This window comes from Aotus nancymaae, unplaced genomic scaffold (genome assembly GCF_030222135.1).
Source record: "Aotus nancymaae isolate 86718 unplaced genomic scaffold, 86718_ANA_hifiasm-v0.15.2.pri h1tg000058l, whole genome shotgun sequence".
NCBI lineage: Eukaryota > Metazoa > Chordata > Mammalia > Primates > Aotidae > Aotus > Aotus nancymaae.
The window spans coordinates 3005076-3027126 of record NW_026988472.1 but is presented as its reverse complement, the minus strand read 5'-3'; the positions used below and the strand labels follow the sequence as shown (position 1 = coordinate 3027126).

Genomic DNA, 22051 nt, shown 5'->3' with positions numbered 1-22051 from the left:
ACAAAGAACTAAAACAGATTTACAAGAAAAAAACAAGTAACCCCATCAAAAAGTGGGCGAAGGATATGAACAGACACTTTTCCAAAGAAGACAATTATGCGGCCAAAAACATATGAAAATATGCTCATCATCACTGGTCATTAGAGAAATGCAAATCAAAACTACATTGAGTTACCATCTCACGCCAGTTAGAATGACGATCATTAAAAAATCTGGAGACAACAGATGCTGGAGAGGATGTGGAGAAACAGGAACACTTTTACACTGTTGCTGGGAGTGTAAATTAGTTCAACCATTGTCAAAGACAGCGTGGTGATTCCTCAAGGATCTAGAAATAGGGATTTCATTTGACCCAGCAATCCCATTAATGGGTGTATACCCAAAGGATTAGAATTGTTCTATTATAAAGACACATGCACATGCATGTTCATTGTGGCACTGTTTACGATAGCAAAGACCTACTTTGCAATTTTCTAATGTTTACTGTCTCACACCTAAGAATTATAATTAAAACTAAAATTGTGACCTAGAAATAGAAATTCCATTTGACCCAGCAATCCCATTACTGGGTATATATCCAAAGGATTATAAATACTTCTACTATAAGGACACATGCACACGAATGTTCATTGCAGCACTGTTTACAATAGCAAAGACCTGGAACCAACCCAAATGCCAATCAATGATAGACTGGACAGGGAAAATGTGGAACATATGCACCATGGAATACTATGCAGCCATAAAAAATGATGAGTTTGTGTCCTTTGTAGGGACATGGATGAACCTAGAAACCATCATTCTCAGCAAACTGACACAAGAACAGAAAATCAAACACCATATGTTCTCACTCAAAGGCAGGTGTTGAACAATGAGAACACATGGACACAGGGAGGGGAGCATCACATACTGGGGTCCTTGTGGGTAACTAGGGGAGGGACAGTAGGGGGTGGGGATTTGGGGAGGGATAACATGGGGAGAAATGCCAGATATAGGTGATGAGGAGGAAGGCAGAAAACCACACTGCCATGTGTGTACCTATGCAACAATCTTACATGTTCTTCACATGTACCCCAAAACCTAAAATGCAATAAACTATATATATATATATAAACTAAAATTATACATGATAATTAAATAAGAATATTTTAGCACCAACCAAGGATGTTTTACTTGTCTTATGTCTCCTCACACGCTTAAGACCTTTGGTTTAGGGTTGGCAAATTTAGCAAACAAAAATACAATGTGCTTAGCTAAATTTAAATTTAAGATAAATAACATATAGTTTTCAGAATAATCATCCCCATGCAATAATTGGGACATTCTTATACTAAAACTTACTCTCTATTCATTTGAAATTCAAATTACCTTGATTTCCTGTATTTTATCTGGAAACCCTATCTTTATGTCCTTTTATGTCTCTACTCCTTAACTCTTGGTTTTGCAGAGACGGTGTATACTGTAAGTTTCAGGGTATTACTGAAATAATATACATATATTTTTATTGATTATTTACTGGAACAAATATTTGCCAGTTTAGTATATATACGTAATATCTCTGAACTCCAATTTATATTTAATTTCAGCAGAGGTTATTCCTTTTATCCCTACTCATTGTTTGGAACTTTCTTATACTGGTATATTTCTGAGTTCTTACCTTCAACATAGACTTCTTATACTTCTTAGGCCTCATATTTTGCCTCACGCGGGACTATGCTGGGTAATTCACTGTCAGTGTCTTGAAAAATGATTAACGTACACTGCAGGCTTTTACAAAATACTTGAATGAATTGTTTAGCCAATGAATGCCTGCTAAAGTATTGTATTTTGCAGGTGAAATGCATAGATGTTGTTCAGGCTTATATCAACAGAATAAAGGATGTGAACCCCATGATCAATGGAATTGTCAAGTACAGGTGAGCATTTTCACTCTCTCAAGGAGTCCTTTATGGTGGTTTTTGTTCTACTTCTATGGTCATGGCAGCCTTAGCATATTTCCTGGATTTTTCTTTCCTTGTGTCCTTCCCTTGTTTTCACTGGGAACTTCTCTGACGTATAATTTTAGTATTTTATCTTTTGTGGAGTGTTTATGATTATTTGTCTGCCAGTCTCCTCCTATTAACTGTAAGATCCTTGATGGCAAGGACTAAATTTTATTGTTTTTGCATATTCAACATCCAGAACAAGGCCTAAAGTTTGGTGGGCATCATCAAATGTTTAGTGACTGCATTAATATTTGGTAGTGACTCTAATAGTAGAGCCCGACCTCCCACGGACACATTTTCCAATGTGTATTTAGCATAGTTGACAGTATTTCATATAAATATCATATATGTTACTTCCGTGTCTCTACTAAGTAAACACTCCTCAGCAGCTCTGAGGTATTAGAGGGCCAAAAGCTTGGATTACTCTTTCTGTAATATTCTGTTTAATGGGTAATACAGTTATTCTTAGAACACCATGACATACAGTGCCATTGTGTAGATCTCAGCCATTCATGTACCATCTTTAGGATTTTTGTCTTGTTTGCATATCAACTCTGTTGTTGTTAATATACTTATTAAAATTGAGTCACTTATCCTAATTTAATCATTTAAAAATGAAACTTTATATCACTACTCATATTAAAAACTTACTATTTAACATGGATGGTTAATGTAAATTAAATGAAAACTAACCAATATTATGAAATTATAAACAAAATATTTTAATGAAATATAACTACTGCATCAAATGGATTTCTATTATGGTAGGTATCTTTATTTTATTTTATTTTTTCCTTTTTTTAAAATTGTATTTTAGGTTTGGGGGTACATGTGAAGAACATGCAAGATTGTTGCATAGGTACACACATGGCAGTATGATTTGCTGCCTTCCTCCCCATCATTTATATCTGGCATTTCTTCCCATGCTATCTCTCCCCAACTCCCCACCCCCCGCTGTCCCTCCGCTATTTCCCCCCAACAGATGCCAGTGTGTGATGCCCCCCTCCCTGTGTCCATGTGTTCTCATTGTTCAACACCCACCTATGAGTGAGAACATGTGGTGTTTGATTTTCTGTTCTTTTGTCAGTTTGCTGAGAATGATGGTTTCTAGGTTCATCCATGTCCCTATAAAGGATACGAACTCATCATTTTTTATAGCTGCATAGTATTCCATGGTGTATATATGCCACATTTTCCTTGTCCAGTCTATCATCGATGGGCATTTGGGTTGGTTCCAGGTCTTTGCTATTGTAAACAGTGCTGCAATGAACATTCATGTGCATGTGTCCTTATAGTAGAACGATTTATAATCCTTTGGATATATACCCAGTAATGGGATTGCTGGGTCAAATGGAATTTCTATTTCTAGGTCCTTGAGGAATCGCCACACTATCTTCCACAATGGTTGAACTAATTTACACTCCCAGGAACAGTGTAAAAGTGTTCCTATTTCTCCATATCCTCTCCAGCATCTGTCGTCTCCAGAGTTTTTAATGATCGCCATTCTAACTGGTGTGAGATGGTATCTCAATGTAGTTTTGCTTTGCATTTCTCTAATGACCAGTGATGATGAGCATTTTTTCATATATTTGTTGGACTCATGTATGTCTTCTTTTGTAAAGTGTCTGTTCATATCCTTTGCCCACTTTTTAATGGGATTATTTGTTTTTTTCTTGTAAATCTCTTTTAGTTCTTTGTAAATTCTGGATATCAGCCCTTTGTCAGATGGATAGGCTGCAAAAATTTTTTCCCATTCTGTTGGTTGCCGATTCACTCTAATGACTGTCTTTTGCTGTGAAGAAGCTGTGGAGTTTGCTTAGGTCCCATTTGTCTATTTTGGCTTTTGTTGCCAATGCTTTTGGTGTTTTGGTCATGAAGTCCTGGCCTATGCCTATGTCCTGAATGGTTTTGCCTAGGTTTTCTTCTAGGGTTTTTATGGTGTTAGGTCTTAAGTTTACATCTTTAATCCATATGGAGTTAATTTTAGTGTAAGGTGTCAGGAAGGGGTCCCGTTTCTGCTTTCTGCACATTGCTAGCCAGTTTTCCCAACACCATTTATTAAACAGATAATCCTTTCCCGATTGCTTGTTTTTGTCAGGTTTGTCAAAGATCGGATGGTTGTAGATACGTTGTGTTGCCTCCGAGGCCTCCGTTCTGTTTCATTGGTCTATATCTCTGTTTTGGTACCAGTCCCATGCTGTTTTGATTACTGTAGCCTTGTAGTATAGTTTGAAGTCCGGTAGTGTGATGCCTCCCGCTTTGTTCTTTTTGCTTAGAATTGACTTGGCTATGCGGGCTCTCTTTTGGTTCCATATGAAGTTTAAGGTGTTTTTTTCCAGTTCTGTGAAGAAGGTCATTGGTAGCTTGATGGGGATAGCGTTGAATCTGTAAATTACTTTGGGCAGTATGGCCATTTTCACGATATTAATTCGTCCTAACCATGAACATGGAATGTTTCTCCATCTGTTTTTGTCCTCTCTTATTTCCTTGAGCAGTGGTTTGTAGTTCTCCTTGAAGAGGTCCTTTACGTTCCTTGTTAGTTGTATTCCTAGGTATTTTATTCTCTTTGTAGCAATTGTGAATGGCAGTTCGTTCTTGATTTGACTCTCTTTAAGTCTGTTATTGGTGTATAGGAATGCTTGTGATTTTTGCACATCGATTTTATATCCTGAGACTTTGCTGAAGTTACTTATCAGTTTCAGGAGATTTTGGGCTGAGACTATGGAGTCTTTTATCTATACAATCATGTAGTCAGCAAATAGAAACAATTCGACTTCCTTCTTTCCTATTTGAATACCCTCTATTTCTTTTTCTTGCCTGATTGCTCTGGCTAGAACTTCCAGTACTATATTGAATAGGAGTGGTGAGAGAGGGTATCCTTGTCTAGTGCCGGATTTCAAAGGGAATGCTTCCAGTTTTTGCCCATTCAGTATGATATTGGCTGTTGGTTTGTCGTAAATAGCTTTTATTATTTTGAGATATGTTCCATTGATACCTAGTTTATTGAGAGTTTTTAGCATAAAAACTGTTGAATTTTCTCAAAGGCCTTCTCTGCATCAGTTGAGATAATCATGTGGTATTTGTCTTTGGTTCTGTTTATGTGGTGAATTACATTTATAGACTTGCATATATTGAACCAGCCTTGCATCACCAGGATGAATGCTGCTTGATCATGGTGGATAGGCTTTTTGATGTGCTGTTGTAATCGGCTTGCCAGTATTTTATTGAAGATTTTTGCATGTAAGTGCATCATGGATATTGGCCTGATGTTTTCTTTTCTTGCTAAGTCTCTGCCGGGTTTTGGTATCAGGATGATGTTGGTCTCATAAAATGATTTGAGAAGGATTCCCTCTTTTTGGATTATTTGGAATACTTTCAGAAGGAATGGTACCAGCTCCTGTTTGTATGTCTGGTAGAATTCAGCTGTGAACCCATGTGGATCTGGGCTTTATTTGAGTGGTAAGCTTTTAATTGCTGCCTCAACTTCAGACCTTGTTATTGGTCTGTTCAGGGTTTCGCATTCTTCTTGGTTTAGGCTTGGAAGGATGCAAGTGTCCAGGAATTTATCTATGTCTTCCAGGTTTACTAGTTTATGTGTATAGAGTTGTCTGTAATAACTTCTGATGATGGTTTGTATTTCTTTGGAATCTGTGGTGATATCCCCTTTATTGTTTTTTATTGCAAATTGGTTATTCTCTGTTTTCTTTTTTATTAATCTGGCTAGTGGTCTACTTTGTTGATTTTTTTGAAAGACCAGCTCCTGGATTTATTGGTTTTTTTGAAGGTTTTTTTGTGTCTCTATCTCCTTCAGTTTTGCTTTGATCTTAGTTATTTCTTGTCTTCTGCTAGGTTATGAGTTTTTTGATCTTTTTCCTCTAGCTCTTTCAATTTTGGTGATAGGATGTCAATTTTAGATCTCTCCTTGCTTCTCATGTCGGAATTTATTGCTATATATTTTCCTCTAGACACTGCTTTAAGTGTGTCCCAGAGATTCTGGTATGTTGTGTCTTCTTTCTCGTTGGTTTCGAAGAACATCTTTATTTCTGCCTTTCATTTCATTGTTTATCCAGTCAACATTCACGAGCCAGTTCTTTAGTTTCCATGAAGCTGTGCAGTTCTGAGTTAGTTTCTGAATTCTGAGTTCTGACTTGATTACACTGTTGTCTGAGAGACTGTTAGTTGTGATTTCCATTCTTTTGCATTTGCTGAGGAGTGATTTTCTTCCAATTATATGATCAATTTTAGAGTAGGTTTGATGTGGTGCTGAGAAGAATGTATATTCTGTGGATTTGGGGTGTAGAGTTCTCTAAATGTCTATTAGGTTTGCTTGGTCCAGGTCTGAGTTCAATTCCTGGACATCCTTGTTAATTTTCTGTCTGGTTGATCTGTCTAATATTGACAATGGGGTGTTAAAGTCTCCCACTATTATTGTGTGGGAGTCTAAGTCTCTTTGTAAGTCATTAAGAACTTGCTTTATGTATCTGGGTGCTCCTGTATTGGGTGCATATATATTTAAAATCATTAGCTCTTCTTGTTGCATTGATTCTTTTACCATTATGTAATGTCCTTCTTTGTCTCTTTTGATCTTTGTTGATTTAAAGTGTATTTTGTCAGAGACAAGAATTACAACTCCTGCTTTTTTTTTTTTTTTTGCTCTCCATTTGCTTGGTAAATTTTCTTCTATCCCTTTATTTTGAGCGTTTGTGTATCCTTGCATGTGAAATGGGTTTCCTGGATACAGCACACCGATGGGTTTTGGCTTTTTATCCAATTTGCCAGTCTGTGTCTTTTGATTGGGGCATTTAGTCCATTTACATTTAGGGTTAATATTGTTATATGTGTATTTGATCTTGCCATTTTGATGCTATCTGACTGTTCTGCCCGTTAGTTGATGCAGTTTCTTCATTGTGTTAATGCTCTTTACCATTTGGTATTATTTTGGAATGGCTGGTACTTGTTGTTCCTTTCTATGTTTAGTGCCTCTTTCAGGAGCTCTTGTAAAACAGACCTGGTGGTTATGAAATCTCTGAGTATTTGCATGCTCATAAAGGATTTTATTTTTCCTTCACTTATGAATCTTAGTTTGATTGGATATGAAATTCTGGGTTGAAAGTTCTTTTCTTTAAGGATGTTGAATATTGGCTCCCACTCTCTTCTGGCTTGTAGGGTTTCTGCTGAGAGATCTTCTGTGAGTCTGATGGGCTTCCCTATGTGGGTATTTTCCTTTCTCTGTGGCTGCCCTTAGCATTTTCTCCTACATTTCAACTCTGGTGAATCTGACGATTATGTGTCTTGGGGTTGCTCTTCTTGAGGGATATCTTTGTGGTGTTCTCTGTGTTTCCTGGACTTGAATATTGGCCTGCCTTGCTAGGTTGGGGACGTTTTCCTGGATAATATCTTGAAGAGTATTTTTCAGCTTGGATTCATTCTCTCTGTCACATTAAGGTACACCTATGAAACGTAGATTAGGCCTTTTCATATAGTCTCATATTTCTTGGAGACTTTGTTCATTCCTTTTTACCCTTTTTTGTCTAATCTTGCCTTCTCATTTTATTTCATTGAGTTGATATTTGACCTCTGATGTCCTTTCTTCTGCTTGTTCAATTCTGCTGTTGAAACTTGTGTAGGCTTTGTGAAGTTCTCGTGTTGTGTTTTTCTACTCCATCAATTCACTTATATTCCTCTCTAAGTTGTTTACTCTCATTAGCATTTCATCAAATCTTTTTTCAAAGTTCTTAGTTTCTTTGCATTGGGTTGAAACATGTTCTTTTAGCTCACAGAAGTTTCTTATTACCCACCTTCTGAAGCCTGATTCTGTCAATTCATCACACTCATTCTCCATCCAGCCTTATTCCGTTCCTGTTGAGGAGCTGTGATCCCTTATAGTAGGAGAGGTGTTCTGGTTTCAGGTGTTTTCATCTTTTTTTGTGCTGGTTTCTTCCCATCTTTGTGGTTTTATCCACCTGTCGTCTTTGTAGTTGTTGACTTTCAGGTGGTGTCTCTGAGTGGACGTCCAGTGTGTTGATGATGAAGTTATTTCTTTCTGTTTCTTAGTTTTCCTTCTACAAGTCAGGCCCTTTTGCTGTAGAACTGCTGAGGTCCACTCCAGGCCCTGCTTGCCTGGGGATCACCTGCAGCAGCTGCAGAGCAGTAAGGGGTGCTGCCAGTTTCTTCTTCTGCTATCTTTGTCCCAGAATGATACCCATCAGATGTCGGTCTGAGCTCTCGTTTATGAGGTGACTCTTTGGATATACGTGGGTCAGGGAGCTGCTTGAGGAGACAGTCTGTCCTTTATAGGAGCTCAAGTGCTGAGCTGTGAGCTCTGTTGTTCATTCAGAGCTACTGGGCAGGTACATTTAAGTCTGCTGCAGCAGAACTCATAAACCCTCTTTTTTTGTTTTCCTGGGTGCTCTGTCCCAGGGAGTTAGGGCTTTAATTATGAGTTTCTGTTGTGCTGCTGCCTATTTTCAGGAATGCTGTGCCCAGCAAGGAGGCAGCCTAGTCACTGTCTGCCTGCAGAGGCTTTGCTGAGCTGCTGTGGGCTCCACCCAGCTGCTGTGAACTTCTCTGCAGTCCTGTTTAAATAGGTATAGTTAGAACTGCCTCGGCAATGGTGGCCCACCTCTGTAATGGCAGACTCTCTCTGTAATGACAGGCTGCCTTGGCAATGGCGGGCTGCCTCAGCAATGGTAGACTACCTCCATAAATGTTGGTCTGCCTCGGTAATGGCGGACACCCCTCCCCCACAGAGCTGAACCATCCCGGGTTCAGCTGTGTTTGCTGTGAAACTCTCAATTCAGAGCGTTTCAGGTTGCTGGTTTTTTGTGGGGGTGGGACCAGCCGAACCTGATCACTTGGCTCCCTGCCTCAGAGACCTTTTTTTTTTTTAGTTGAATGGTTGACTTTGTCTCCCAGGTGTTCCAGTGGCCTGTTGAAAAGACGCCGGGATCTGTGTGATTTCCCGTGTGGCAACCCACTGCACCTGTGTTGGCTGAAACAGCCACGCTGAGATTCGTAGCACTTTTTTGCCCGCGAATCTCTTGACCTGGCTCCCTGTTTCAGTCCCCTTTTTTATCAATTGAATGGGCGACTCTGTTTGCCAGGAGCTCCAATCACCATCTGAAACGGTGCCTGGACACATGTATTTTGTATGGAGAACCACTTCCCCGGGGTGCCGGCCAAAACAGCCTCACTGGCCAAAACAGCCCAATCAGCCAAAACAGGTGTGCCGGCCACAACAGCTGCGCCAGCCACTACAGCTGCACAGGCCACAACAGCCACGCTGGCGACCCATGGGGCTCCTCCACCTGGGAATCTCCTGGTTTGTGGGCAATAAAAATCCATCTGGAAATGTGGCATCCACTCACCCTCCACACCTTCGCTGGGAGCTGCAATCCCGAGCTGCTCCTAATCAGCCATCTTGGATCCGTCTCCCATGGTAAATACTTTATATGTGTCTTCTCATTTAATCATCTCAACAGCTTTTCAAAAGAAATACTAGTATCCCTGTGTTATAGATGTGAAATACGTGATCCAGAGAAGTTAAGTTACCTGCCTAGGATCATACAATTAGTATGTGACAGAGCCATGATTCAAGTATATAGATATGTAATGCTAAGCTTACATAATGGCACTATGGGGTGGTTTTAGGTTTCAGGGAGTCCTGACTTGTCTCTCTCTTCTATAAACCAACTTTTACCTGAAATGTAATTTGGGGGCACTTTTGTTGGGCAGAGTGTATCTTTAAACATTTGAGAGAGATTCTGTTATTTACAGTTTTCGTTGCCTTTTAGAAAGGAGTTTGAATCTCAAGGAAGGGGGTCAGTTGTTGTAGAGCTTTTTTTTGTGTATGAGGATGTAGATAAAGATCTGAGATAAAATCAAATTGTTGACCTTGTTGAAAATAATGAATGTGGGCTATTAATAGGAGACTGGAGAGGGTGCTTGTCAGTAAATGTGGGGAGCATGGCAGGGTAGTGGTGTCCTGGGGATTGGAGATTTGAACAGAGAGGAAACATGACTGCTTCTAAGACCTTAGGTAAAATATAAAGATATTCACAAATAATCTTATGAAGTTTATGCGTGCTATGTGTGACATCTGTGCTTTTCTCCTCCCTCACTTAAAGGGCCCCCAAATGGCCTTACTGTCCTGATAACAGTGTTCTTACTTTACTTGAAATTTAAAACATTGGCATTAAGATGAAAAAATATGTGTAAAACACCTAGTATGGAACCTAACATCAATCTCTCAATGTTAGGGCTTTTATTGTTATGGTTTTTATTACAACATGAGCTCAATAAATGGAGCTGTCCTTATGATTATACACAGTTCTATTGCATTGTTATTCTTGTTTGCTTGGCACTAAAACAGGCTCTCAAGGCAGTTCAATGATGAAAATCACATAGTCATGAAATAGTAGAAGGATATATTAACTTCAATTATGCTGGCTTCTAGCTTTGTCTTTCTTTGGCTTCCAGCTTTGTCTTTGTGATTGACTGATGAGAAAATATTCACTGCCTTTTTACCTTCTTCTCAAACCTGTTCTTCCATCCAGTCATACAAGCAAGATACCTAGGCATACCCTTAGACTCTACCTTCTTCCTTCCTTTTCCAAATCTATCTCCTAATACTAATAGTCAACAAGTTTTACTGGCTCTTCTTCTTTTTTATTATAATGTCAACCTTGTTTTCTTTCATATCCTATTCTTCTAATCATACAAAACTACTCTTATTTCCCCTGATCCATTTACGCTATCATCTGCATAACTTTGCATATGTTATTCCTTTTGCCTGGAACACTCTCCTTTTCCTCACCTCTCCTTTATTTGGCTTGGTTAAATTTTTAGGACTCAGTCCAGTTCTCAATTTTACATTGTCTAGTCATCTCAGCCTCTGCAAGATTTCTACCTCTGAGTTCCCACTGTGATATTGTGCTCATGTCACTTTTGTATCAGGAAGGGCCCAGAAACCACACTATTTTAACAAATAATTTAATATAGGGAATTGGTGGAAACGATGCTTAAGGACTGAAAAAACAAACAAAAAAATGTAACACTTAAGTAACACCAAGATGATGACTACAGAAAACCACAAACTGAGGGAACACCCTAGGTATGAGGAAACAAAGGGAAGAAATTGGGGGTATCAGAATCTAGAAGCTCAAAGAAAGTGACTGCAGAGCTGGGACTAGGCCTTTGTGAAGAGGGTGTTGCCTGGCTGCTGCTTCTACCTCAGAAACTTAGAAAAGCGAACTCATATGCAGAGCTGTGGTTCAGAATTCTGAGAAGCAGTTGGCAGCTGAGTAGTGCCAGTACTTTTGAGGGAGTGTAATGACACTGGTTCTAGAGTGTGGAAAGAAATAGGAAACTGGAATCAACTATTGTTGCCTGGATGAAAGGCTATTGTTGAAACAATGGTGTCAGGAACAGTAAGCAAACTGGAAAAAATAAATCCCTTCACCTCTTTTCTTTTCTTCTAGTCTTTCTCTAGCACCCATATTTGAAGGATCCAAGAGGGCACAGATTATCAAAGGAAAATTTAGTTTTCTGAGTCCCATCATAAAGTGGGATATAGAGTACTTGTTTCAGGGCTGAGAGATAATAGTATAAAAACTGGCGGGCTGGGCGCGGTGGCTCACGCCTGTAATCCCAGCACTTTGGGAGGCCGAGGCGGGTGGATCACAAGGTCAAGAGATCGAGACCATCCCGGTCAACATGGTGAAACCCCGTCTCTACTAAAAATACAAAAAATTAGCTGGGCACGGTGGCGCGTGCCTATAATCCCAGCTACTCAGGAGGCTGAGGCAGGAGAATGAACCCAGGAGGCGGAGGTTGCGGTGAGCCGAGATCGCACCATTGCACTCCAGCCTGGGTAACAAGAGTGAAACTCCGTCTCGAAACAAAAAAAAACTGGTTCAACATTGCATAGTCATTATGGTCTTGATTGTCTCACCCACCAGACTGTGAGTTCCTCAGTGGCAGGGACCATATCTTTTTTCATCTTATTGTCTTCAGTGTCTAGAACATGATCTGATATGTAGCAATTTTTTAGTAAGTAACAAATTAATGTACCTGTGTTTAGACAATATCTGTTTTGGAGTTCCTGAATGCAGTTTTGTCTCTCACTCTGCAATTTGCTGTCTTCCTATATCTTCCTGGATTATGACTTATCGTTCACTATTTTTCTTGCTTGCCTGGAAAAGTACAAATTTGTTACTAGTTTTAGACTTTGCTCCCTGGAGCATCTACTGTTATTCATTTCATCCAATAGGTATATTCTTTCCAATCTTTGAATGATGTAGGCAATGGTCAAGGCAAACTTTCTGGGAGCCCTAGAGTCCAGAGATTTCAAGATTCAAAATAAACACTTACAGAATCACACAGACCTGGGACAAAATTCTTCCTCTGTTAGTTATTATATGAGCATAGGCATGTTTTTGAATCTCTTTGAATCTTTGTTTTATTCTTTCTAAAGTGGGAAAATAACATGGACACTCAAAGTTTATAGTTTTACAAATTTAAATGCTTGAAAACTCTTTCATTCATTTATCTCACAAATGGTTATTGAATGCTCACTATATGCCTGGTAGTGTGCTAGGTGTTGATGAGCAAAAGTTCCCGACTTCTTTCAGCTCCCAGTCTGGTGGTTGAAGCACACAGGTAACCATTATTTACAGCACAGTGGAATTAGTGCTCTGATAGGGGAAGAATAGAGTACTGCGGGAGCATAGAGAAGGTCACTAATCGAACACTGGAGAGGTGTCAGGAAAGGCCTTCTGGAGAAAGTAATACAATGTGTTGCTTTCCACTAAAAAGCTATTCAAGAGATAGGATCTTTTTTGGATTTTGCTTCCCTACTACTGGCTGTACTCGAATCACTGAGCAAGTGCAGAATTTCAGGATATGTAGATTTTTTAAAAACCCTCTCAGACCTCAATAAAATATTTCACTCAACCCACACTGGCCAGCCTATGTATCATCTGGTGCCACAGCCACCCTTAGGCCCCATACTCTTTTTGTCTCCATAGAAGCAACGGTAAGGATTTTTGGCTAAGGTGCCTTGTTTTAGCTTGGTTGAAACTATGGGAATTTCCTTGGTCTCAGGAGTCCAGTGCTGCCCTGTGGCACTGAGACCACCTATAAGGATATCCAAATTGCTTTATACCTTTATCAGCCTTCCCTTGGAAGTTCTCTGTGTCTGAAGTTTGAGCAATGCTAATTAAGGAGATTTCAAGACCTTAGGAAAGTGCACAGAGTTAAGGCACCTTTTCTGCATCCTTGGCAAAAACAGGACTGGGGAGGCTAACTGCCCTGCCTCAACTTGTTGGGAAACTCCTGGAAGCCAAGTGTTGCAGAAACCATGTCTTGAATAAACAAATATTATGCCAATAAATGGTGCTGATAACATCAGTATTAGTAGGACTTGTTGAAGAAATAGCTACTACAATTCTTCCCATTGTTTTTCTGATATTGTTGTAACCCAGCGAGTTAGGAATGTGCCATGCTCTAAGTTCCAAATTAAGAGTCCTTTATTGATTTGCTGGCGACTGAGAGACGGCTAATGCTCAAAATTCTCTCGGCCCCCAGGAAGGGGCCTGATTATCATTTACACTTTGATTTAGGTAGGGGAGGGGGGTACTTAACTGAAGCAGAATTTTACAGAAGTAGAAAAGCAGATTTGAGGAAGGGGCTGCGGGCACAGATGGTTTCCATACAATTACCAAGAAGGGGAGCAATCAGGATCCTTCTACACAATGATCAAAGGGAAACTTTTTTCTTACAATAGCAGGGGGCAGGTATGCCAAGCAGGATACGGTTACAATGGTTCCAAGTGTTAAGAACAGTACGCTTCAATGCTTCTAAGTGCAGCATGACCCAGTTATGCACACAAAGGGGCTGTGGTAAGGAGGGAGAAGCCAGTTTGGAGTTTACAGCTAAAATGGAGCCAGTTACGCTAGCCCAGGGTAGGTTATTACAATATAAAGACTTGTAACCCATTTCCTAAATTTCATATTGCCACTTCTCTAAGCTCTGTGGTTTGGGTGATATGGTTTTGGCTTAATCTGTAATTTTAATCTTTTGATTTTCCTGACAGGTATTTTTGTTTACTGTCAGGAAAACCTGATGATATTGGTAATGATGGTAGTGATAGCCACCATCTACTGAGGGGCTCTTCTGTGCTAGGTTCTGTGTTTATGCATTATCACATTTAAATAACAAAGCATGTAGATGCTATTGTTACCACCATTTTATAGCTGGGGAAACAGTTTAGCAAATTGTCACCTGTAAGGTTGTATAAACACTCCAGATCAGTCTTTCTCAAAAGCCTACCATTTGACCATTCTGCTACACTGCCTTTTGGATGGCCAGGTTCTTTGCATTTGTAAAAGGCCAGATTGCAACAGTTTCAGATTAATATTTTGCTCTGCCTAATTCTCTATTACAACTGTCTCATTTTTTAAACATAAGTAAGCTTCTTGAAAATGTAGTCAATACTTATTTCTTCTGAATCCTTACCTCTTGTTTACAACTACACTCATGGAATTCTAGCTTCTGTTCCTACCAATCAATTAAAAATAGTTTCTAACTCTCTCAGTTTGGATTATTTTCACTGCAAATAACAGAAAACCCAATTCAAAATGACTGGAAATATTAGGGAAAACATACTATCCCACAAACCAGTAAGTCTTTTGGTAGGTTAGCTCCAGAATTGACTCAGGAGATGAAAAATGTCATCATTAGCCTGTTCTCAGTCTTTTGCCTTGGCTATCCTAGTTTGTCAGCCTTATTAGACTGTATCTTCTCATTGTCATAAGATGGCTGCCATGCCTTATATCTCAAGAGCCAAAATTGTGACCAGATGCCACTGGTAAACCGATTTGTGGCCAGGTGAATAACATCACTGTGATTGCACTAAACAAATAAGAAATCACACACTTAAGGTTAGAGGTTGGGCCTATTTCCCCTAAAGCATATGGCAATACAATAAAGAGAGTTGTCCAAAAAATTGAAGTTATGTTTATAAAGGGAAAAAGTGGGTCTTGGATAGGCAGCCAACAATGTCTGCAACTCTTCACAATATGACTTTGGGTGAGTCCTTAACTTCTCTTTATCTCAGTTTCCTCATAAACATAATGAAGCAGTTGATATTTATGTATCTAATGGGATCATTGTGAGGACTGAGCAACTTAATGAATTTAAAACACAATGATTGGCACATAAAATGGACGCGGTATATCATACTTGTTGGTATTATTATCAAAATGATAAGTTAATACTGCCTTTGGCTTCTAGACAGTGCCCTTCTATTATTTTATTACTTATCTCTTACACATCTAAATACATTTTATTCTGCTTTAAGTTATGATTCTGTAATTTTGTGTGTGTGTGTATGTGTATATTTCACGTATACAGTTATAAATATACTTAGCCTTGATCTTCTATGACTTCAAATATCATTTGAACACTGGTTACTCCCAGAACTTTATCTGTAGCCCAGACCTTTCCTGTAAGCTCCATTCCCATGTGTATATCTACCTACTTGACACTTCTACCAGGATGTCCCACGGGCACCAAAAGTCAAAATAATTAAAATCAAACTCATGAAGTGTCAATTATAGTTTTTCTACTATAATCCAGAAAAACTGAAAAAAAACCTTCTTTATCCCTCACATTCTAATCTTCTAACATTTTATATAAGTTCTACCTTCTAAATATCTCTCTCAGGATCTCATCTCTAAGTAACTCTACTTTTCTTCATCTCAACTGCTGTCACTTTAGTCTCAATCACCATCATCTTTGCCTACTGCAGTAATCTTTATGTTTCTAGTTTTGCCTTCCTTCCCCACACTTTTTATTTTGCAAAAGCCAAAGGGTATCTGTAAATCACTAAAGAGATCATGCCCTTTTCCTGCTTTAAACATTTCAATATGCAGACTCCTTAGAATGTCATGTAAGGACCCTTGGTAATCTGACACACCTTAGTTGTTCAGTTTTATCTTATGCCATTCTCCCACATATAAATTCCTTTTTACTCCACTAGGGTATTTTTGCTATTCATCTGAAGGGTCCCTTCTAGTTCAATCTAGCTTTTTAAGTTATTTTCACCTCCTAATCCCAGACTTCCTTCTTCAACTACTATCCCACCTGATATCTATCACTCTGAGTACTCTTTTCCCCAAACTGGTTGCAGACTGGGACACTGTGCCTCAAGGTTTTCTTTCCTGACGTTTCCTAAACACAAGGCTACAGGGCTTTTTTTTTTTTTTTTTTTTTTTTTTTTTTTTGCCTTGGATGAGGCTTACATCCAAAGAAGCATTCAGTAACTAGGAGTCATTTTAGGCATGTGAGTATTTTACTGAGGTTTCAAGTTTGTGCCTATTGAAATATTGGTCTTAGGTTTCCAACTCCTTCTAAATTGGCCACTGAAAGCTTTTTTTATTTCCAGAAAGTTACTAACTTAAACTTCACACCCTTCTGCTTCTTTTTGTGCAACCAAAGTGTGAGGGATGGGATATAAGCAAAACAAAAAGCGTCCTTTTCCCCAAGTAGACCTTATGTACCTTCAAGGCCCCCAGAATGTGTAATACATAGAGTATTGGCCTTTGCTTCACAAATGGTAATGACGCTACCTTGTAACTAGCTATAGACATGCAGAAATGTCTATAGTTTCTGGATGGCTGTGCTTACAATGTTTCTGTTCGTTGCAACAGAATTGTAGTTTTACTCGCTTATGGGTGTTAAAAGGTAGCAGTGCGGCCAGTAATCATAGAGATTCTCACAATTTTACAATTTATGAGACATTTGAACAACTAGACCCTGGGAAGTTCAAGGACTGATGCAGCTCTGGACTCTCAAAAGTAGGAGATTTGTAGGCCTTAATTTTAGAGATAATTTTATTTGTTTCACTTGGCTCAGGTGTCCATATATATATATATATATATATCTTTTGTTATCTGAGTACTGCTGACCCACCAATAGGGGTATATTCATGACAGCCAAGTTTTTATGACACCAGTTTTTACCCCTATCAGTGGGCCAGTAGTACTCAGAGAACAAAGGCTATACAAATACCTGAATACGATTTTATTAAAATGGGACATGTTTTCTCATCCCCTCATCTTCCTATTCTCTCCTCTTGGGGTTCTTTTTCTCTATAGTAAGAAGTGTTAGTAATATCAGTGATAGTTAACACTTGTGTGCTTACAATGTTCCAGGTACCATTGTAGTGCTTTACAAATTAAGTAACTAATTGAATCGTATCAACAATTTTATGAGGTAACTATTTTTAGCTCCATTACACATATGAGGAAACTGAAATACAGAAAAGTTAAGTAAGTTTCCAAAGGAGACACAGTAAATAGGAGAGCTGAGATGTAAAACTATGCATTCTCTCTCTAGATTAATATTGCTCAATAGAAATACATTATGAGGCAAATATGCACTTTTACATATTCTAGCAGCTGTATTTTAAAAAGTGAAAAGAAACAGGCGGAATTAATTTTAATAGCATATATTATTTAACTAAATATGTCAAAAACTACTGTCAACATTTTGTATTAGCCACATTTAAAAATACAATTTTGACATTTATTTTAGATTCAAGAGGCACATGTGCAGGTTTGTTATATGAATATATTGTGTGATACTGAGGTTTGAGACACAAATGATCCCATTGCCCAGATAGTTGCATGATATCTAACAGTTTTTCAAACCTTTCCCTCCATCACATCCTTCCTCCTCTATTAGTCTCCAGTGTCTATTGTTGTGATCTTTATGGTCATGTGTATCCAGTATTTAGCTCCCACTGAGAAATGAGAACAACGTGATATCTGTTTTTGCTTCTTTCTTAATTAGCTTAGGATAATGACCTTCGGGTGCATCCATGTTGCTGCAAAGAACATGGTTTTGTTCTTTCTATGGCTGTGTAGTATTCCATGATGTATTTATCTGATGTAGTATTCTAAATTGTCTTTATCTAATCCACCATTGATGGGCATCTAGATTGATTCCATGTCTTTGGTATTGTGATAGCATAGTGATGAACATACAAATGCATGTGTCTTTTGGTTAGGCTATTTTCTTTTGAATATATACTCAGTAACGGGATTGCTAGGTCAAATAGTAGCTCTGTTTTAAGTTATTTGAGAAATCTCCAAACTGCTTTCCACTCTGGCTAAACTAATATACATTCCCATCAACAGTGTAGAAGCAGTCCCTTTTCTTTGCAGACTTGCCAGTATCTGTTGTTTCTTTACTTTTTTAATAGTAGCCATTCTGACTGGTGTGAGAGGGTATCTAATAGTGGTTTTTATTTGCATTTATCTGATGATTAGTGATGATGAGCATTTTTTCCATATATTTCTTGGCCACTTGTCTATATTCTTTAGAGAATTGTCTGTTCATGTCTTTTGCCCACATTTAAATGGGGTTATTTGATGTTTGCTTAATTGTTTAAGTTCCTTATAGATTCTGGATATTAGATCTCTGTTGGATGAATAGTTTGTGAATATTTTCTCCCATTCTGTAGGTTGTTTATCACATCATGTGAGTGTCAAGATTAAGTGACTGTGCAATATTTAAAGTACTGCCCAGTACCTGGCATATATCATTAATTGTCAAGAATCATCATCATCATCATCATCCTGGCACACTCTATAATTCATGTCTCCTCCATTTCTAGCATATTGTCATATACACATGACAGTGATAAATCCTCCTTCTTAGGAACTTCCAACAGTTCTTTACATCCATTTTCCTAACGCATCCTAACAACCGCCATGCTAGGTAGATATCATTGTCCCCAATTTACAATTGAAGCAACTAAAATCCAGTAAAATAAAAGAGCTTGCATAGTTCACAAAACTACAAAATGAGAGTTCCTTAATTTTTATTCATCTTGAAGACATAGACATTATCATATTCATTTTTATATGCTTTTAATATTTGTTGAAGTAATCAATAAACATCATTACTATTTCCAGTGAGCCCAAAGATACTTTATTAAAATTATTTTAAGTCACACAAAAGGTTATGTAGTGGATTTTATGTTCCATTTTCAATAATCAATATTTGAGATACTGAGAAATTATACTGGAATTGCGTAGTTAATGATTGTATTACCATATACATTTAAACTGTGTTCTTTTGGGCATATTGATTATTGTATTTTATTCTGGGAATTGCTGTAATCATACCTATTATAGAACATTTGCAAAAAACAACAAAAAATTACCTATAATCCTAGCACCAAAAGAGTAGTTATTCACTGTTAATGTTTTGCTTACAATTTTCACATGATTGAGGTTATACTAGGAATATACTGCTTTAACCTTCTCTTTTCACTTACATTAAATAATATTACATCATTGGAATTTCCAAATAGCAGTAGAACTTTTAGGAAACACCACTTTTTATTTTATTTTAAGTTCTGGAGTACATGTACAGGATGTGCAGGTTTGTTACATAGGTAAACATGTGCCATGGTGGTTTGCTGCACCTATCAACCCATCACCTAAGTGTTAAGCCCAGCATATATTAGTTGTTTTTCCTGAAGCTCTTCCCACTGCTGACAGGCCCCAGTGTGTGTTGTTTCCCTCCCTGTGTCCATGTGTCCTCATTTTCAGCTCCCACTTATGTCTGAGAACATATAGTGTTTGGTTTTTGATTTCTACATTAGTTTGCTCAGGATAATGGCTTCCAGTTACATCCATGGCCTTGCAAAGAATATGATCTCATTCATTTTTATGGCAACATAGTATTCCATGGTGTATATGTACCATTGTTTTTAATTGAGTCTACCATTGTTGGAAATTTGGGTTGATTCCATGTCTTTGCTATTGTGAATACTGCTGCATTGAATATATGCATCCATATATTTTTATAATAGAATGACTTATATTCCTTTGGGTATATACCCAGTAATGGGATTGCTGGATCAAATGGAATTTCTGGTTCTAGGTCTTTGAGAAATTGCCACATTGTCTTTCATAATGGTTGAACTAATTTACATTCTCACCAACAGCGTAAAAGCGTTCCTTTACCTCTGCAGCCTCAGCAGTGTCTGTTGTTTCTTGACTTTTTAATAATTGCCATTCTGACTGGTGTGAGATGGTATCTCATTTTGGTTTTGATTTGCATTTCTCTAATGATCAGTGATGTTGAGCTTTTTTACATGTGTTTGTTGGCAATATAAATATCTTCTTTTGAGAAGTGACTGTTTATGACCTTTAGACAACACCACTTTTAATGGCTATACAGCTGCCTCTTGTAGATATCTATGATTATTTATTTGGTGACAAGGAGATTTTATGTTTTTTTTTAATATAAAAAATGAAACACTGAACAGATTTCTGTATGGATATTTCTCACTATATTGGATTACTGTTCTTTTTTAAAAAAATTATTTATTTTACTTTAGGTGATTCCTATATCTGGCATTTTTCCCCATGTTATCCCTCCCCACCCTCCCCTCACTCCCCACTACCTGTTGTCTCTTCCCTACCTCCCCAACTGCCCCCAGTGTGTGATGCTCCTCTCCCTGAGTCCACATGTTCTTGTTGTTCAACACCCACCTATGAGTGAGAACATATGATGTTTGGCTTTCTGTTCTTGTGTCAGTTTGCTGAGAATGATAGTTTCCAGACTCATCCAAATTCCTACAGAGGACACGAACTCATCATTTTTATGGCTGCATAGTATTCCATGGTGTTTATGTACCACATTTTCTTTGTCCAGCCTATCATTGATGAGCATTTGGGTTGGTTCCAGGTCTTTGCTATTGTACACAGGGCTGCAATGAACATACATGTGCATGTGTCTTTATAGTAGAATGATTTATAGTTCTTTGGGTATATACCCAGTAATGGGATTGCTGGGTTAAATGGAATTTCTATTTCTAGATCCTTGAGAAATCGCCACAATGTCTTCCACAATGGTTGAACTAATTTACACTCCCACCAACTATGTAAGAGTGTTCCTATTTCTCCACATCCTCTCCAGTATCTGTTGTCTCCAGATTTCTTTTTTTAAAAATTTTTATTTATTTATTTATTTATTTATTTATTTATTTATTTATTTATTGCTTTTTAGGTTTTGGGGTACATGTGAAGAACATGCAAGATTGTTGCATAGGTACACGCATGGAAGTGTGATTTGCTGCCTTCCTCCCCATCACCTATATCTGGCATTTCTCCCCATGCTATCTCTCCCCAACTCTCCACTCCCTGCTGTCCCTCCCCTATTTCTCCCCGACAGACCCCAGTGTGTGATGCTCCCCTCCCTGTGTCCGTGTGTTCTCATTGTTCAAGACCCGCCTATAAGTGAGAATATGCAGTGTTTGATTTTCTGTTCTTGTGTCAGTTTGCTAAGAATGATGTTTTCCAGATTCATCCATGTCCCTACAAAAAACACAAACTCATTGTTTTTTATGGCTACATAGTATTCCAAGGTGTATATCTGCCACATTTTCCTTGTCCAGTCTATCGTCGATGGGCATTTGGGTTGGTTCCAGGTCTTTGCTATTGTTTACACTCTCACCAACTGTGTAAGAGTGTTCCTATTTCTCCACATCCTCTCCAGCATCTGTTGTCTCCAGATTTTTTGATCGTCATTCTAACTGATGTGAGATGATACCTCAGTGTGGTTTTGATTTGCATTTCTCTAATTACCAGTAATGATGAGCATTTTTTCATATGTTTGTTGGCCTCATATATTTCTTCTTTTGAAAAGTGTCTGTCCATATCCTTCACCCACTTTTGAATGGGGTTGATTGTGTTTTTCTTGTATATCTGTTTTAGTTCTTTGTAGATTCTGGATATTAGCCCTTTGTCGGATGGGTAGATTGCAAAAATTTTTTCCCATTTTGTTGGCTGCCGATTCGCTCTAATGATGATTTCTTTTGCTGTACAGAAGCTATGGAGTTTAATTAGATTCAATTTGTCTATCTTGGCTTTTATTGCCATTGCTTTTGGTGTTTTAGTCGTGAAGTCCTTGCCTATGCCTATGTACTGGATGGTTTTGCCTATGTTTTCTTCTCGTGTTTTAATGGTGTTACGTTTTATGTTTAAGTC

At 38.2% G+C, this 22051-nt stretch overlaps 1 protein-coding gene across 6 annotated transcripts in view; it reads left to right on the top strand.

The window, feature by feature from the left end:
• The window catches only part of FAAH2 (fatty acid amide hydrolase 2), a 395527-nt gene that overhangs the window by 121416 nt on the left and 252060 nt on the right, over window positions 1–22051 (top strand). For all 6 annotated transcript variants that reach the window (XM_064364306.1, XM_064364308.1, XM_012440368.2 and 3 more), the window contains one exon: window positions 1831–1913. In XM_064364306.1, the coding sequence (XP_064220376.1) occupies window positions 1831–1913 (83 nt within the window). The remainder of the gene's footprint in view (window positions 1–1830; window positions 1914–22051) is intronic.